The sequence below is a fragment of the Barbus barbus genome (assembly GCF_936440315.1).
Source record: "Barbus barbus genome assembly, chromosome: 18".
NCBI classification, from domain to species: domain Eukaryota; kingdom Metazoa; phylum Chordata; class Actinopteri; order Cypriniformes; family Cyprinidae; genus Barbus; species Barbus barbus.
The window spans coordinates 3582675-3601215 of NC_136746.1; the positions used below are offsets into that span (position 1 = coordinate 3582675).

Genomic DNA, 18541 nt, shown 5'->3' on the forward strand with positions numbered 1-18541 from the left:
CTGCAAAACCCCCTCGTTAAAATTAAACCTTGATTTCCTCAGGTGCTTAGATACCTGTAAAAGGAGCCATTGTTTCTTTGATATTTAAACCAATGTTGTTAATTTAACCACCCAGTTCATTTTTAAGAAAACTGCTTTGACAGTGGGACTCTTGAACCTTAAGATTTTCTAAACAAAACTGTTGTGCAAACGTTGCCTCAACTGCTTTTGCTTCAGGACCCAGAGTTTAAACAAAACTGGGACAATATTATATTTTAAAGAAAAAAATTTTTTTTGTAGTATTAGCCATATTACCAATTGATATCAATTTACACTAATACAAGTGTTTCTGCTTTTAAGATTATATGCTTAGTTTTCTAACAACTGTATATGCATGATAATAAGGCTAGTCCTTTTTATTATTTGCAATTGACAAATCTGCAACTATCCAAACAGATGATCCACCATTTAAGAATGAATCCCAGGTCTGGGAGAGAAGTGGATTTAAAGAGCCTCCCACATCCACTAGATGGAGACAAACACGCTTGGGTTTGAGAGCAGACCTTTTTGCACCACAGCAGACAACAGATTGTGTGGTTATTTATAGTTTTCATTTCAGAATTCAATCCGTGTCTGTCATGATTGAAAAAAAAAAAAAAAATACAAAGAGACAGCTTGATTTCAAAGTGCAATTATTGTTCATACAAACAAGTACAAAGTTGATCATATTTCATCAATACTGTAAGCATATTGTGGAATTACAAATTACATTGGGGGAAAAAAAAAGACTCCGAACTGTTTAGACAATAAGGGTGGGTGAGGAATGATATACTTTCAGTATTATCTGCTACATTCATCTGCGACCAAGCTGCTTTTTAAAGGCCTTTAGGGACTTTGCCATCATGGGCGCTACTCCTGTGAACATACAAGACCAAAATCACATTAAAATGAGCTAAATCACCCAGCATAACAATGAGAGCATTCAGAAGAAACTCTTGCAAAACCTGCTCCTGCATAAACGATGTAATCAAATGATTTAAAATAAATGAAAATGTCAAAATAAAAGCTATTCTAGAAATGTATAAATAAAGCAGCACCACTTTACAATAAGGCGTCATTATTAACATTAATGTATTAACATGAACGAACAGTGAACACTAACAAAGATTAATAAAGAGTGTAATGTAATGTTAGTTAATAAAAACGCAGTCGTTCATTGTTCATGTTAGTTCACAGTGCATTAACTAATGTTAACAAACACAACTTGTGATTTCAATCATGCATTAGTGAATGCTGAAATGAACATGAAGATTAATAAATGCTGTAGAAGTATTGTTCATTCAGCGGTTTGACTGTTGGTAATGTGCGATACAGGTCTCGCGCTCAAATCTGCAGTCCAGATAAACTACCAGAGGCCAGTTTTGTGCTGCTTTGATTATTACAATTACAGATTTGATCATTATTGGAATATGGATGAAGTGTGGTCTTTAGAGGCACAGTTGAATACATGTGAAAACTCACTTTTAATCTTTCGGGGGTCTTGGGCTTGGCCAGAGTTGTTCGTGGAGGGTTTTGAAGGCTCACTGAAGCCAGATCTTCCCCGAATCTCACTGGGTTTCACACCACTGTGGAGTGGAGTGATAGATTTTCTGTGAATGATATTCATCTGCAGTGACTAGCATGACACTAATGGAAGGGGAAACCCTTTGTTTTCAATTCAATTCCCACTCTTAAAAAAAAAAAAAAAAGTATGTTTCTAAGAACTATGTTCACATGAAGGAATTTTCCATATTGATATTTCACAGGCGTTTTATTATGCATTATGTGTCACATCGTGTTGTTTTAGGGTCAAAAGGAAGTTTCTGTTCACTCAAAAATATGAGAAAATATGACTTGGAGAAATTTCTTCCATTTATTTAGAACTCTTTAGAATTTTGCTTGCATCGGTGCTTGATCTGTGCACGTCTTTCCTGATTCAGATAAGATTACTATTTCACTGGAGAAAGCAGTATAATGATAGAAGCAATTGGTTTATAGTTAAAACGAGATGTGAATGGCTGAAAGTTAAAAGTCTTCATGATGGAATCGTTTGTTTCTTACAAACGTGCATCTTTTCACTTCACAAGACATTAACTGATGGACTGGAGTGGTGTGGATTATTGTGATGTTTTTAATCAGCTGTTTGGACACTCATTCTGACGGCACCCATTCACTGCAGTGGATTTTTTTTTTTTTTTTGGTGCACTACCACTATAACAACAAATGTCCCAGTAGAAAATTACTGGTACCTTTAGCATTCTTCCACTCATTGTTTTTCCTCGCACTGCATGATGATATTTACACAGTTGTTTTATTAATTCTATAACTGTGACGTATGCACAGCTGGCTCTTTCACCAAAAGGGCTGACTTCCAGCCTAATCTGGTCTGAACTGACCTGGCTCTGTCTGTTGGGTGAGGTAGTGTCACTGGGCCGGCCGTGCCGTGAATCTCCTGTTGGATCCTCACATTTCTAGGTGGCTTAGCAGCTGAGTGAATAAACGCCATTTTCACCTGCCTGCCTAAAATAGAAAAACAAAAGCACAAAACTGTGTGACATTAGGCATCAACAGACTTTCAAAGCAAAGTTAAAGCAGGTGGTGGGAGAAAAAAAAAACAAACAAAAAAAACAAACTCTTGACATTCTGGATTTGGATGGCAATAAAATCATAGACTGGCCCTTGTAACTGCATTTATGAGCCCTCAAGCTCTGCTAACCAACAAACAACTGCTCCCGCTCTGGAGAAACACGTAAAGATGAGGCTTACAGATTACACTTACAAATCATCTCCCAGTAGTCATTCAACGTCTGTCTAACGTACTGGCTTAGACAGTAGAATTAAACATCAGCTGACAATCTACAGGAGGAGGAAGCAACTTTGAGGCTGGAATCCAAATCTGCTGTACTACAAGCCAGCAATGGGCAACACGACTTTATTGTAGAGCAGTAGATATTTTAATATTTATAACGTGCTGCTTTGGGACATTAAAGGAACAGTTCACCCCAAAATGAAAATTTGCTGTCCCTAAGGACATCCAAGATGTAGATGAATTTGCATCAGAACAGATTTGGAAAAATGTTACATTTATCATTACATCACCAATGGATCCTCTGAAGTGAATGGGTGCCGTCAGAAACATCAGCATCCAGACAGCTCATAAAAACATCATAATAATCCACACCACTCCAGTCCATCAGTTAACATCTTATGAAGTGAAAAGCTGCATGTTTTTAACTTCAAACCATTGCTTTGAGTTAAAATATGAGTCCTCTATCCATAATAGAGGGTGAAATAGGATGGACATTTTCACTGGATGAAGAATTAAGGATTATTGACTGGAATTTTGGCCAAAAGCAATGGTTTAAAAGGTAAAACTTTTTAATGATGGATTTGTTTTTTTGTTTTTTTACAAACGTGTATCTTTTCACTTCACAAGACATTAATTGATGGACTGGAGTGGATTACTTATGGATTATTGTGATGTTTTTATCAGCTGTTTGGACTCATTCATTCTGATGGCACCCATTCACTGCAGTGGATCCACTGGTGAGCGAGTGATGTAATGCTACATTCCTCCAAATCTGTTCCCTAGAAGGAACGGAAGTACATTTTCAGCAACTTTGAATTTTTGGCTGAACGATTCCCGTAACGTGCAAGGAAGAAACGAGGAGTAATGAGAAACTGCAGAGCACAGCACAAATCCAATTACCTTTGGGCTTCCCGGAGTGAGCAGAGACGATGCTCTTTGTGAGTTGCTTCAGTTTTCTCTCCCTCTCCTTGGACATGCGGAGGTACATCTCTCGCCAGGATTCGTACTCCTCCAGCTGGGCGTTTCTGAAGTCTTTCTGGCAGTGTCTCTCCCACAGGTGGTCCGTCACCCCAATGTACACCTGTGTCAGAAATACAAAACGTATAGTGGGAAGTCAAATATCTCATTTATTTCACATTTCAATGCCATTATTTCATAGTTCATGACTATTATTCAAAATGTGAATAATAAAAAAGCTGTGTGTAAAGGCATGACCGGTAGAGTAGATGTATATCTATATGGCACACCCGGTTTCCAGCATTCTCTCTATGAAAGACGACAGTTAGCTTCTTACTGGATTATACTCCTCAATCCGGAGCAGCTGTTCAGGCGTGCAGCGCTCTAGTACTGGCTCCAAGATCTCAAATGGCACACCTCCTATTTCATAGAGAGCTGCAAAGAGGCCAAAATCTATAAAACCAAGCTCACCTGACCTCAAGCAATAATATGGAGAGCAAGATCACAATGTCAAGTCACGTACAGTCGATGTTGTTCTGCAGCGCTCGAATGCATTGCTGGTACAGCGTCATCATGGTGGGCAGGAACGCCATCTTACTACCAGAGTACACTTGCATCTTATTCTTCAGCCTTTGTCCAGTGAAGACCGGGGCCTCTTCACAGACATCAATGACCTTTCTATCCACTACGAAAATAAATAGATAGCGGAGAGAATTTCTCTTGTTGCAATGTCAAGCTTTTGGCATTTGAGAACATATGAAAAAAACCCAGCAGGTGCAAAGCTTTAACCCACCTTTCTTTTCACTGAAGTACTGATACTGAGAAACATCCTCGCATTCGGGAAAACTGGACGGCAAAGGAATGTTTAGCAAGTCCATCACTGACTGCTCAGGAACCTGGAGTTCAAAAATGAATTAGCATTTACGCAATTTCACATCGTTTTAAACCTGTATGACTTGGTCTTCCATGAAACACAACAGGTCAATTTTTGGTTTCTTTTCTATAGGATGAAAAGCAATGGAAAGCGACTGGACTATGCATGTGTCAGTTTTGATATCAATAACATTAAACATCATTGGTCATTCTGTGTTTGGAAAATTGATCCAATGTGATTTTCTGGACTAAAGAACATCATTTGTTTTGAAGTACACTTTCATTGTGGCAGAACTATTTTTTGTTTTATTTTATTGAAAGGATTGGAGAAAAACAACTACAAGCAACATATGCAGGTTTTTTGTATACCATGGTCATTGGGTCTTCTGTTACTGCTTTGCTCTTCTTCACAAGAGACACACCAGAGTTCTCTTTGAGGGCAGTTTTAAGTCTCTTCGGGTTCTTAGCAACACTGAAGGATTTTTTGCGTTTGCGAGGCTCAAGGTCATAGCTCAGGTAGGCCTCGAAGGACATGGAAGGCGTTTCACAGCCATCCTCCGCACGCATGCCAGTCTCCATTGCTACTACTTTGTCAGTGGCCTTCTCCATCTTTTCTTTCTTGCATGCATCTCCACTCTTCTCTTTTTGCGTTGCTCCAGGTCTTTTCAAAGATTTTTTATGCTTTGTATTCTCCTGTTTTTTTGTTATGCCAGAAACCTTGTCAGTCTTTTTGCTTTCGTGTTTTGTGTGCTCACCACTTGTCTTTTCCTTGCCACGTCCTGAGCCCTGATTTACACTTGAATCTTTTTTTGGCTCATCCTTTTTGTCCCCATTCAAGTAGATTTTGGATTTACTGGGCTTGATTTTGCATTTAATGTCAACATTCTGTGACATTTTCCTTTCAGTACTGGTATTCTTCCTAGAATTGGTAGTCTCTGAAAGTTGTCTGTTTTCATGTTTACTCCTTGCTTGAATGTCTTTAAGCAGCTGTTTATTTTGGGTTAGGCAGTCATCAGACTTTCCTCCACTCGAACTGCAAGAAAGAATAAAAAAAAGTGGAGAGCAGGAGTACAGTATGTCACATGAAATACATTAAATCTCAAATGCAAAAAAAAAAAAAAAAAAAAACACTTTCTTTTCAATTACAGATTTGTAGCAGGACCAGATGATACCTTATAGAGTGTTTTGGAACAAGCGTTTTCCATCGATTAACCAATATTTTTGCCACCTTTCCTGCCTCATCGTGCTTCCGAAAGGAGTTGACGACTTTTCCAATTCCTGTTTCCTACAAAGATATGAATATTAGTGAAAAATATAGTGAAAATTATTTTTCAAAAATACATTAAGATCTTACAGCGAGAATTTCAAGTGTGATGTCCAATACTTCAAGTTTCTTCAAGATTTTCAGCAGCTGAAACAGAACAGGTTAAATGAAATAAATCGAAGGCAAAGCAATAATTCACTTACTACCAGGTTTTAGAAAAACTCTGAATTTAAAAACTGCCTCTGTTTAAATTATTGAGAATTTCAATTCCAACAAGCTGCTGAACTAGCACTATACAATAAAAGGAGAACTTCAGAGCAGTCAGAAAAATCGAAGCAATCATCCAAACATTACTTAGGCTGCAGATGTTTCAACAAACTAGGAAAGAACATTATTTGTTAGAGGTTTTGTTCAAGATCTTGCTTCACATTGATAGCAAGTAATATAAAAAGTAAAATAATACCCATATGTTGTGGATATCACATACAGATCAGAATTATAAATCAGTGTATCCCGCCCATTTCCACATGGCTGTTAAAAATGTGAACTTGAGTGAGCGCTCTGGTCACGCTCTATGTATAGGGAAACCTCAGCTAAGGGACTATAAATGGGCAATGAAATAACAGCCACCCACTGGCTGTGAAATACAAGGCACTGCGCATGTGCACTAGAGGGGCTTCTGCACTGTGCGGTCACAATAAACAAAAGACTACTTTAACAAGGCACTACCAAAAGTCTCCAACACGTTGAATGTTACATTTAAGCAAAACAAGCCCTGCCACATTGCCCCCTTCATGGCCTAAATTGACAGACAGCCAACCTAAGAGACAACTGCAGTGTTATTTTTAGAAAGACCCCCTCTCAAGTCCATACCCCCCCCCCCCCCCCCCCATCACCTCCCACCTTCCTGTCATCAGCTGCTTACATACTACATTTTCTATTCACGGTTCACAACCATTTTTTTTTCCTGTGCAAAGAGTATGCATTTATCAATAAATAAAATGTCATACCATTAATTTACCATATCTTTTATTTAAATCAAACTTTAGATTTAAGGGGGGCAGAGGGGGGTAATGTCACACTTATATTGCTGATCTTATAGGTCATGGAATGGCTTTACAGTGAAATTTAAACAGTTAAACAATTACAGCAAAACATAAATAAATCAAGAAACGGCAAACATGAAAATTGTGACATATATAAGATAAATCTGATTACAAAATTCAACCTTTCAGTTTATCATTTAGTTGACTGGTGTTTTAACGCAGCCCAACTGTCTTGGCCTCCAACCCAAATGATTTCAAACATGCTGATATTAGAAGTGTTGTCTTGATGACAGAATTCACAAAAAGTCTTCTTTTAAGAAGTTGCTTGCTAGAAAAGCGTTCAAGCAGCTGGACATTTCACTGTTAATGCTTGTGTTGTCCTGCCCTCGCCGCTTTAACTTTTAGCCTGTTTACATTATTTGTGTAAAACGATACAAAACCTTTTTGTTGACGATTGCACAGCATCCTACCGTGTGTCCTTCACAGGAGTCTTTCAGCTGATGTTTTAAATGCAAAACCTTTTTCACATCAGCTGCGGCCATCTCAGCTCCTCGCATGCGCCTTACCTGCGCTTATTAAAGTCTCGCCATATGTTTTCGTCACCTTTATATGGGCGGAGACGATATATTACCTTGTTGGAAAGGCTAGAGTCCCCTCAGAATCATTGCGCACGAGCTATTGGACAAATACAGACAGGGGCTATGTCTCCCAAACACTACACAAACGCACGCAATCACTGATTACTCAATATAGCAGTTAGTTACAACTTTAATCAAATCTGCAGCACACTAAAAGAGACCAAACGCATAACCTACTGAATTAATTGTGTGTGTGTGTGTAGCCTACACAAACACCGGATGCTCGTCAGAAAGTTGAGTAGAGCTGTCATGTCTACCCAGTTGAAAATTTTATCACGTAATTTAAATTTGAAATTGGCTGAGTTTTTGTAAATAAAGCCTAAAAGGTAACATGAAAACTTCACAGTGCTTGCAGTTCTTCAAAATAAATCTGCCCTACTTTATGCAGCTACTATTGGTCCTTCCCATTAATAAAATTATTAATTTATAAATATAGTCAGCATACATGGAACCTTTCCAAAAACGCTCGTATTTTTAAAATTTTCTTAACTAAAAAAATTAATAAGAAGATTAATAAAAAAAATGAAATTTATTTTTAAGTTCGTGGAGACGCCTGCAGTTCCATTCAGTTGCGCTTTCTGTATAAACCCTAACCCCGTTTTTTTTTTCGTTCTCAAGTTTTTATGGTTTTCCTTCTCGTAAAAGACTACATCAAAAGCATGTTTAATTATTTATGACCTCGATGAAATAACGGAGCACCAAACGCTCCGCGCTATTTGCGCAATCCCTTCTTCTCTGCGCAGGAGAGGAGGAGTTACGCGGCTCTCTATTCGGACCTCTGACGGGCGTCTCTCTCTCCTGCACACCAACTTGGAGGTGCGAGTCTGTCCTTCTCCTCCACCTACTTCATCTCGACATCGGTAAGTGCGTTATACTTGTCTTCATGGAAAACGTTTTCGGTGGTTCATTACCGCACCTGAGTTTAACAAACAACGATCTTATCAATTACCATTTTGGCACAAATGAGTTCTTGAGTTGATTATATGAATCTTGGTATAGGTTCTTCAGGTCAGTGTATTGGGTTCTACTTTTTAAAGCTCCAAAATAATGGTGCTTTTTTTACAGCATGAAAAAATATATTTAGATATGAGTAATGTATTGTTAGTGGGAAGGTTTCTTCTGTTTCATCAGGCTGTACATTTGTTCTGATTGGAGCCTCTTTTCACACACACACATATATATATATATATATATATATATATATACACGTGTGTGTGTGTGTGTGTGTGTGTGTGTGTGTGTGTGTGTGTGTGTGTGTGTGTGTGTGAACTTGGTACAAATACAACACTCATAGACCCTAGGAGTAGTATTATTTTACTTTAACAAAATAACAGTTCTTCACAAATAAAGTTATAAGTTATAGTACTGAAAGGATAACTGGGTTTAAATGACTTAGTCTATAAAAGGAACCTTAGAGCAATGGTACACTGCCTTTCTATTCTTGGCCATGGTTGTGATAACTTGTGACAGATGCAAAGAGAGGAATGCAGAGGTGATATGCTGCGAAAACAACTCTTAAAGAGTTAATTTTGGTATTTTAAAGATCATTAGTATAAAGCTTTACACTTCTGAGATAACTTTTTGTTTTTGAGTTGTTGTTTTTTTTGCTTCTTGTTGGAGTGACCCCAATAGTTAAGCAACACTGCACGTGGTTTTGAAATATGAGAAAAGTCTGTCACTACACTACAGACTTAAGAGGACTGGTTCAGTCTGAGAATGTGTTGTTGTTTTTTGTTGTTGTTGCTGAAAACACGTCAAGCATTATGCAAAATTGCTGAATTAATAATACATAGAGGATTGTAAAATAAAAAATCGATATGGCGCAATATTAAAATGTTGCATACATTGTTTGAGAACAGGATTGCAACCAACTATACATTTTCATATGATCAATGAATATGGCTTTTTCAATCATTTATTCTTGAGCTATTACTTTTGGTAGGCTACACCCATATGGTAGTCTTGAATATTTGTTAACTTCCTTTTTATACAAGATTATGGTTGCTAATAGATCGCCATACGCTGAAGTACAAGTTTAGCATATTTCAATTGTTGTATATTTGGTCAAAATTTAATAAGCTTGTTAAATTATGCTGTACACATAGAAAGCGGTCACCTCCTGCATGCTAACAGGTCAAGAGTAATAGATTTGTTCAGATTTGTCTATACAGATGTGTTCAAATTTGTTCTTCGATTTATAATATGTTCTTATTTTGTCAAAATTCTTTTTAGGTCTTGGCTGTGACCCATCACTACAGTCATGGCACCCAAAAAGAACAAGGCCGCTAAGAAGAACAAAGCTGACATCAATGAGATAACAATTATGGTAGAGGACAGTCCCACCAACAAAATCAATGGGCTCAACACTCTCCTGGAAGGTGGAAACGGCTTTAGTTGTATCTCAACGGAGGTTACTGACCCACTCTATGCACCCAACCTCTTGGAGGGTCTTGGCCACATGAGGCAAGACAGCTTCCTCTGTGATTTGACTGTAGCGACCAAATCCAAATCCTTTGACGTTCACAAGGTCGTGATGGCTTCCTGCAGTGAGTACATCCAAAACATGCTCAGGAAGGATCCAGTCCTCAAGAAGATTGAGCTCAATGATTTGTCCCCAGTCGGTCTGGCTACAGTCATCACATATGCCTATTCTGGAAAACTGACCTTGTCTTTGTACACCATTGGTAGCACGATATCAGCAGCCATGCTGTTGCAGATCCATTCTCTGGTGAAGATGTGCAGCGATTTCTTGATGCGGGAGATCAGCGTGGAGAACTGCATGTATGTCGTCAACATCGCCGACACGTACAATCTGAAAGAAACGAAAGAGGCCGCTCAGAAGTTCATGCGAGAGAACTTCATAGAGTTCTCCGAAATGGAACAGTTCCTAAAGCTCACCTATGAGCAGATCAGCGAATTTCTCATGGACGACTCGCTTCAGTTGCCCTCTGAGCTCACAGCTTTCCAGATCGCAACGAAGTGGTTAGACTTCGATGAGAAGAGGTTGAAGTATGCTCCTGATCTGCTGTCCAGCATCCGCTTTGGAACCATCTCACCCCAGGATCTTGTTAGTCACGTGCAGATCGTTCCCAGAATGATGCAAGATTCTGAGTGCCACCGTCTGTTGGTCGATGCCATGAATTACCACCTGCTGCCATTCCAGCAGAACATCCTGCAATCCAGAAGAACCAAGGTACGTGGCGGCCAACGAGTGCTGCTCACGGTGGGAGGCCGGCCTGCCCTAACCGAAAAATCTCTCAGCAAGGACATTCTCTACAGAGATGATGACAGTGTCTGGAACAAGCTGACGGAGATGCCTGCGAAGAGCTTCAATCAGTGTGTTGCTGTTTTGGACGGCTTCCTTTATGTGGCTGGGGGTGAAGACCAGAATGATGCTAGGAACCAAGCAAAACATGCCGTCAGCAATTTCATCAGGTATCCGATGTCCTTTCTATACGATCGCTTAAAGGGATAGTTCACCCAAAAATGAAAATTCTGTCATTAATTAATGTGCCTCTAGAAGCTTGTGTTCTGCAAGTGAATGGCGCATTATTGTTAATCCCAAAGAGGCACACAATCACTTTCACTGACTTTTACATTAACTGTTCCCTCCTGGTGGAATGACCTGCCCAACTCAATCTCTTCAAGAATCGGCTAAAAACACATCTCTTCCATCTTTATTTTACCCTCTAACACTAGCACTCTCTATTCGCCTTTTAGACTTGCACTCTATTTATTTACTAACTGCTTGTTTTCTTTGTTACGAGCTTGTAACATTCCAAAGACAAAGCAAAACTTGAAATAGCATCATTTAAGATATTTTTGATGAAATCCGGAAGCTCTCTGACCCTTCATAGACAGCAATACAACTGAAAGGTCCAGAAGGTAGTAAGGACATCATTAAAATAGTCCATGTGACATCAGTGGTTCAACCGCAATTTTACAAATCTATGAGAATACTTTTTGTGCGCAAAGAAAACAAAAATAACGACTTTATTCAACAATTCTTCTCCCCCAAATCATGCCTTCCGCCACTAACGAGAGTACCTCTGCATGTAAACAAGGTGCAGCGCATGCGCGCTCTACGTCAGCAGCACCACGCGCATGCATTGTTTACGTGCAGAGGTACTCTCGATAATGGCAGAAGACATGATTTGGAGTAGAAGAATAAAGTGCTAAATAAAGTCGTTATTTTGGTTTTCTTTGCGCACAAAAAGTATTATAATTACAATTGAACCACTGATGTCACATGGGCTATTTTAATGATGTCCTTACTACGTTCTGGACCTGGGAACATTGCAGTTGTGTTGCTGTCTACGCGGGGTCAGAGATCTGTCGGATTTCATCAAAAATATGTTAATTTGTGTTCCAAAGATGAATGAAAGGGCCTGGGTTTGGAACGATATGAGGGTGAGTAATTAATGACAGAATTTTCATTTTTGAGTGAACTGTCCCTTTAAGTGTCTAAAGTCTACTAGCATGTATTTTTTCCGAAGTGATGCATCACTCACAAGTGTTTCCCTCATCAGATATGACCCCCGATTCAACACATGGATCCACCTGACAAGCATGATTCAAAAGCGCACTCATTTCAGCCTCAACACCTTCAACGGTCTCCTGTTCGCTGTAGGGGGGCGCAATTCTGACGGCTGCCAGGCATCTGTCGAGTGCTATGTTCCATCCTCTAACCAATGGCAAATGAAAGCGGCAATGGAAGTCCCTAGATGTTGCCACGCTAGCACAGTTATTGATGGCAAGATCTTGGTTAGCGGTGGTTACATTAACAATGCCTACTCTCGCTCTGTGTGTTCTTACGACCCATCCACCGATAGCTGGCAGGATAAGAACAGCCTGAGCACCCCGAGAGGATGGCACTCTTCAGTGAGCGTTGGAGATCGTGCCTACGTTCTCGGTGGCAGCCAATTGGGTGGCCGTGGCGAGAGGGTCGACGTCTTACCAGTTGAATGTTACAACCCTCACTCCGGCCAGTGGAGCTACGTCACCCCCTTGCTCACGGGAGTGAGCACAGCTGGTGCTGCCACCTTGAATAACAAGATTTACCTCCTGGGTGGCTGGAATGAGATTGAGAAGAAGTATAAAAAATGCATTCAGGTGTATAACCCCGATCTTAATGAATGGACTGAGGATGACGAATTGCCAGAGGCAACGGTTGGTATCTCATGTTCTGTTGTCACCATCCCGACACGCAAAACACGAGAGTCGAGGGCCAGCTCTGTATCGTCAGCGCCAGTTAGTATATAAGCAGCGAGCGAGTAGTGGGGAAATGTATTTGAGTTGCTAAATGTAATAAAATTTTACAAATTTTTATCTTACTGTTTGTTCAAAGCCAATTTTACTCACAGATACCAAGATTAATTGTCAGTTCGTGGCAATCTCGGAAATGTTGGATGTCAAGTCACAACATATAAAATGAAAAGTTCAATTGTGCATACAAAGTAACAATTATTTATATAATCCACTATGTTTAACATTAAAGCGATTTGAAAACAACTAAAGATGGATGCATTTCGAAGATGGTTCGTAGGTTGTGGGAACAGGAAAATTCAGGGAGATTTGTCTTGGAGGTATATTTATTGTTTATAAGGTTTATGGAAAAGGAAACGCATACAAACAACACATATTTGTAAAATCAAGAGTTATAATTTTCATTGGGAAATTATTTTCCAAGTGGGGCCAATTCTCCGGTTATGATTTGATTGGTCCCTTAATGTGTCCAGACATATTAGACATTGTCCTTTGATCAACAAACAATGAAATAACCTTTAAAATGACTGCAGATACTTATTACTGCATTATTTTCCAACGATGCCATTCTTTTTGCACTGTACACATGTGAACATGTAGTACATATTTATTTAGGATAGTACACAATGGAGCATAGATTGTATAGATTGCTTGAGAAAGCCAGGTTTTAACAGGTTACACCTACAACCTATGAGGAGTAGGTGTTCATACAGCCAGGCAGTTTATTTGATCATGTAATACACCGACAAAGTGCTGCTGGCTCTTGGAAAATCAAGCAAGTTAATTATAAGCAGCGTTCCTGGCAGGATCATTTGTCCACATGAGAAGGACACATATCCTCAGACCTGTATCATTTTAGTTGTGACCCTGTTTGAAAAAAAAAAAAAAAAAAAAAAAAACAGACACTATGATGGTGTGGGTGATGATGTGAAGAACACTGAATAGGACATAAAAGGATATAAAGTGGTGGTATATTTTGTAAACTGAGAGAATAAATAATTGTGAAAAAAAAGTTTTGGCCTGAACCATCAAGAGGACAAGTATAAAATATGCTTTGTTTCCTGATGGTTCATGATTTTTAATATTTTGTTTAGAAAAAATTGTATGATAGGGGGAAAAATGCCACAACTGGACACATTTAATAAGGTATTGCTTATTGAAGGTAAATCAATGGATAGTACTCACAATATACTGTAATACATGATGTCAAATAATAAAGCAAATAATAAAGAAATGTTGCTATTGACATTTTTCTTGGAAACTATTTTGAACAATGACTAGAGAGAGAGGCATACTTCCTTCATTCACACCTGTTTGTCCGACCAATGAAAGACTTTTGCATTCTGTTTAGTGAAGCTAGTGGCACAGAAATAGCTGCGTAAAGCACTACAAAAGGCTTCAGGCACAGTTCACCCAATAATGAAAATTATTTTATTTACTCACCCTCCACTTGTTCCAAACCAGTATACAGTAAATGTTTTTCTTCTGAACACAAAAGAAGGTATTTTGAAGAATATGGTTAACCAAACATTTGATGGTCTCCAATGATTTCCATGTTTTTTTTCTTCTCCATACAATGGAAGTCAATGGGGTACATCATCCGTCAACTGTTTGGTTACCCATAATCTTCAGAATATCTTCTGTTGTGTTCAGCATAAGAAAGAAGTTCATACAAGTTTGGAACAACTCAAGGGTGAGTAAATGATGACAATTTAAATTTCTTTACTGCTAGATTTTCCAGTTCACTAAGTAAACATAATGGGTGTTGGAGTGGCAGCTAGACAGCATGACAATGCAAAATGCATAATAATTATGACGATGACAAGTGAATATAAAAGAGGTGACTCCTGATCTAATAGCAATAACCCCATTTGCTTTATCCCATTCACATTATTGACATCTTCAATATAAAGTATATGGGTCACACAAACACATCTGCAACGTTCTAAATGGAAGGTTTTATAAAAACTCAAAATAATGATTCAGGAACATGCTTTAAGTTATTTAATGGTTATATATGGTGTATATATATATATATATATATATATATATATATATACAGTGCCCTCCAAAAGTATTGGAACAGTAAAGACAAAATTGCTCTGTTGGCTGTGGAGTCAAGACCTTTACAAATATGATTAAAAGATGAATATGAGACAAAACTACAGAATGTCACATTTTATTATTAGCCATTTCAACACACAGATGTTTTACCAGCTAAGAAGTTCAGCACTTTTAGAGTTTCCTCCCTCTATCTGATGTGAGCATAAGTATTGGAGCAGTTGCCTCACAGGTCTTTCTAAGTGATCAGCTGTGTCCTGTTGCATTAATTCTTCACATATTAAAAGCAGGGAATGTGTCGTATCAGTTATATCCATTACTTCTGTATTCTGAATCTTGCATTCGATGAAGACACACACAAACCAGGATGAAGACAAGGGAGCTGACTTTGAGAGAAAAGCAAGCAATTTGGATGCTAAAAGAAAAGAGGAAGTCAGTTAGAGCTCTAGCAAAAACAAAGGGCATGGCGAAATCAAGAGTTTGGAAACCACCAGCGACACCAGAAACCAACAACGACCTGCGGTGCATTTCCCAAAAGCATCGTTAGCTAACTATGGTGGTTAGTTCCACTGAACGCTATTGGTAACAACGGAACTTGTGACCATAGTTGTTTTTGGGAAACGCACCCATACGAGCCCTGATCGGCTGAGAAAACAACAGTAATTGATGACAGACAAATCATAAAAGCTGTGAAAATGAATCCTAAAAGACTGTAAAATCACCAACAACTTCCAGAAAGCTGGGGTGATGCTCTGACAATCTACTGTCCTCAGGAGACTTTGACACAGAATTACAGATGCTACACAGCAAGATGCAAACCTCTGACCAGCACCAAAAATAGAAAGGCAAGAGTAGAGTTTGCAAAAAAAGCACAAAGGTGAGCCAGAAGAGTTTTGGAACTGTGTTTATGCACCGATGAGACAAAGATGAACCTTTATCTAAGTGATGGGAAAGCACTAATGTGGAGAAAAAAAGGGAACTGCAATGATCCCAAGCATACAGCCTCATCTGTAAAGCATGGTGGAGGTGGTGTCATGGCATGGGCATGCATGGCTGTCTCTGGAACAGGCCCTCTCAACTTTACTGATGACTTAATGTATGATGACAGCAGAATGAATTTGGAAGGGTACAAAACCATCTTGCCTACCAATATTCAAGAAAATGCCACCAGATTCATTGGGAAGTGCTTCATATTGCATCAGGACAATGACCCAAAACACCCTGCCAGTTCAGTCAAGGAATTTATAAGGGCAAAGAAATGGAAAGTCTTAGATTGCCCAAGTCAATCTCCAGATTTAAATCTGATTGAACATGAATTTCACCAGCTGAAGAGGAGAGTAAAGGCAGAAACTCCCCAAAACAAGCAACAATTGGAATTGGCTGCATTAAAGGCTGGGAAAAGTATTTCAAAGATGAGACCAAGAATCTGGTGATGTCTATGGGTCACAGACTCACTGCTGTGATTGTGTGCAAGAGATCATATTCATATTTTAATCATATTTGCAAATGTCTTGACTCCACAGCCAACAGAGCAATTTTGTCTTTACTGTCATGGAGGGCACTGTATAGATAGATAGATAGATAGATAGATAGATAGATAGATAGATAGATAGATAGATAGATAGATAGATAGATAGATAGATAGATACAGTGGTGGTCAGAATTATTGGCACCCTTGGTAAATATGACCAAAGAAGGCTCTGAAAATAAACCTGCATTATTAATCTTATTGATCTTAAAAAAATCACAAAAATCTAACCTTTCATTGAACTAAAACAATTGAAAATTGGGGAAAATCTCATTATGAAATAAACGTTTTTCTCAAATACACGTTGGACACAATTATTGGCACCCCTAGAAATTCTTATGAGTAAAATATCTCTGAAGTATATTCCCATTCATATTCACAATTTTGAGCACTCCAGGGCGATTATGAACATGAAATTATCCAGCCATGGCTTCCTGTTTCACAGAAATATAAATAGGAGGGAAAACAATGCCCGAATTCCCTTAATCATCCATCATAATGAGAAAAACCAAAGAATATATTTCTGATGTGCAGCAAAAGATAATTGAGCTTCACACATTAGTGAAGTGGCTTTACGAAAAGAGCTAGAGCAGTGAAAATTCCCATTTCCACCATCGGGGCAATAATTAAGAATTTCCAATCAACATAAAATGTTACGAAACTGCCTGGAAGAGGACGTGTGTCTATATCGTCCTAATGCACGGTGAGAAGGAGAGTTTGAGTGGCTAAAGACTCTCCAAGGACCACAGATGGAGAATTGCAGAAAATATTTGAGTCTCTGAGTCAGATAACCTTAAAAAAAATTGTCAAACAGCACCTACATCACCACATGTTGTTTGGGAGGGTTTCAAGAAAAATTCTCCTAGCTCATCCAAAAACAATCTCCAGCATATTCAGTTATCAGACACGACTGGAACTTCAAATGGGACTGGCTTCTATGGTCAGATGAAACTAAAAATGAGCTTTTTTAGCAGCAAACACTCAAGATGGGTTTGGTGAACACAGGGATAAAAAGTACCCCCATGTGTACAATGAAATATACTGCTGTATTTTTGATGTTGTGAGCCTATATTTCTGCTGGAGGTCCTGGACATCTTGTTTAGACACATGGTATCATGGATTCTATCAAATACCAACAGATAAAAAATCAATGTGACTGACTCTGTTAGAAATCTTATAATGGGCCATGTTTGGATCTTCCAACCAGACAATAATCCAAACACAAACCTCAAAAACAACACAAAAATGGGTCACTGAGCACAAAACCAAGCTTCTGCTGGCCATTCCAGTCCTCTGACCTGAACCCTGTAGAAAATGAGTGAGGTGAACTGAAGAGAAGAAGCTGTGAATCTAAAGGGTCTGGAGTGATTCTGGATGGAGGAATGGTCTCTGATCTCTTGTCAGGTGTTCTCTAACCTCATCAGGCATTATAGGAGAACATTTAGAGCTGTTAAACTGACAAATAGAGGTTTCAAAAAGTATTGAATAAAAGGGTGCCGTTAATTGTGGCCAATGTGTATTAGAGAAAAACATTTATTTCATAATGATATTTCCTCCCATTTTAAATTCTTATTATCCAATGAAAGGTTAGATTTTTGTGAATTCTTTTAATAAAAGATCAAAAGGATTAACAATGGATATTAATTTCCACAGCCTTCTTTGATCATATTTACCAGGGGTGCCAATAATTATGACCACATCTGTAGATACACACACTGAAAATAAACATTAGGGAACGTCCTACTTGCTGTTTTTGGTGTTGCCTCGAACCCTAACATAAATGTCTTGTTGAATAGCATATCCAAAATAATTTAATAAAACAATTCATACTAATTAAATAGTATTGTCCCACGAATACACTGTTTTGTCAAACTTCGATAAAAAAACACATCAACAACGACATCGACAGCAACATATGAATGTGACCTTCATATAAGAAGAAAAAAAATAGTTTAATAAAACCCAATCGCTGAAGAAAAGCGCTTCATTTCGCATCGTCATGATTACAAAAGCGCGTCCACAGCAGCTCCGTTACCTTCGCCACACAACAACAGCGCGGGACTGTTGAGTCACCACGTGACG

At 38.6% G+C, this 18541-nt stretch overlaps 2 protein-coding genes across 2 annotated transcripts; one reads left to right on the forward strand and one right to left on the reverse strand.

Annotated features, from left to right (window-relative positions):
- Positions 1-656: 656 nt before the first annotated feature.
- On the reverse strand, positions 657-7800 carry LOC306883982 (elongin-A-like). The gene is made up of 11 exons (XM_079439566.1): positions 7438-7800; positions 6012-6068; positions 5830-5942; positions 5027-5690; positions 4578-4680; positions 4308-4469; positions 4122-4219; positions 3728-3908; positions 2415-2538; positions 1501-1604; positions 657-894 (listed from the first exon to the last, which is right to left on the reverse strand). The coding sequence occupies exons 1-11, from the start codon at positions 7522-7524 to the stop codon at positions 833-835; spliced, it is 1755 nt and encodes a 584-aa protein (XP_079295692.1). The 5' UTR covers positions 7525-7800; the 3' UTR covers positions 657-832.
- A 548-nt stretch (positions 7801-8348) lies between these two features.
- On the forward strand, positions 8349-14115 carry LOC306883980 (kelch-like protein 31). The gene is made up of 3 exons (XM_079439564.1): positions 8349-8465; positions 9838-11040; positions 12135-14115. The coding sequence occupies exons 2-3, from the start codon at positions 9866-9868 to the stop codon at positions 12865-12867; spliced, it is 1908 nt and encodes a 635-aa protein (XP_079295690.1). The 5' UTR covers positions 8349-8465; positions 9838-9865; the 3' UTR covers positions 12868-14115.
- The last annotated feature ends 4426 nt before the right edge of the window (positions 14116-18541 follow it).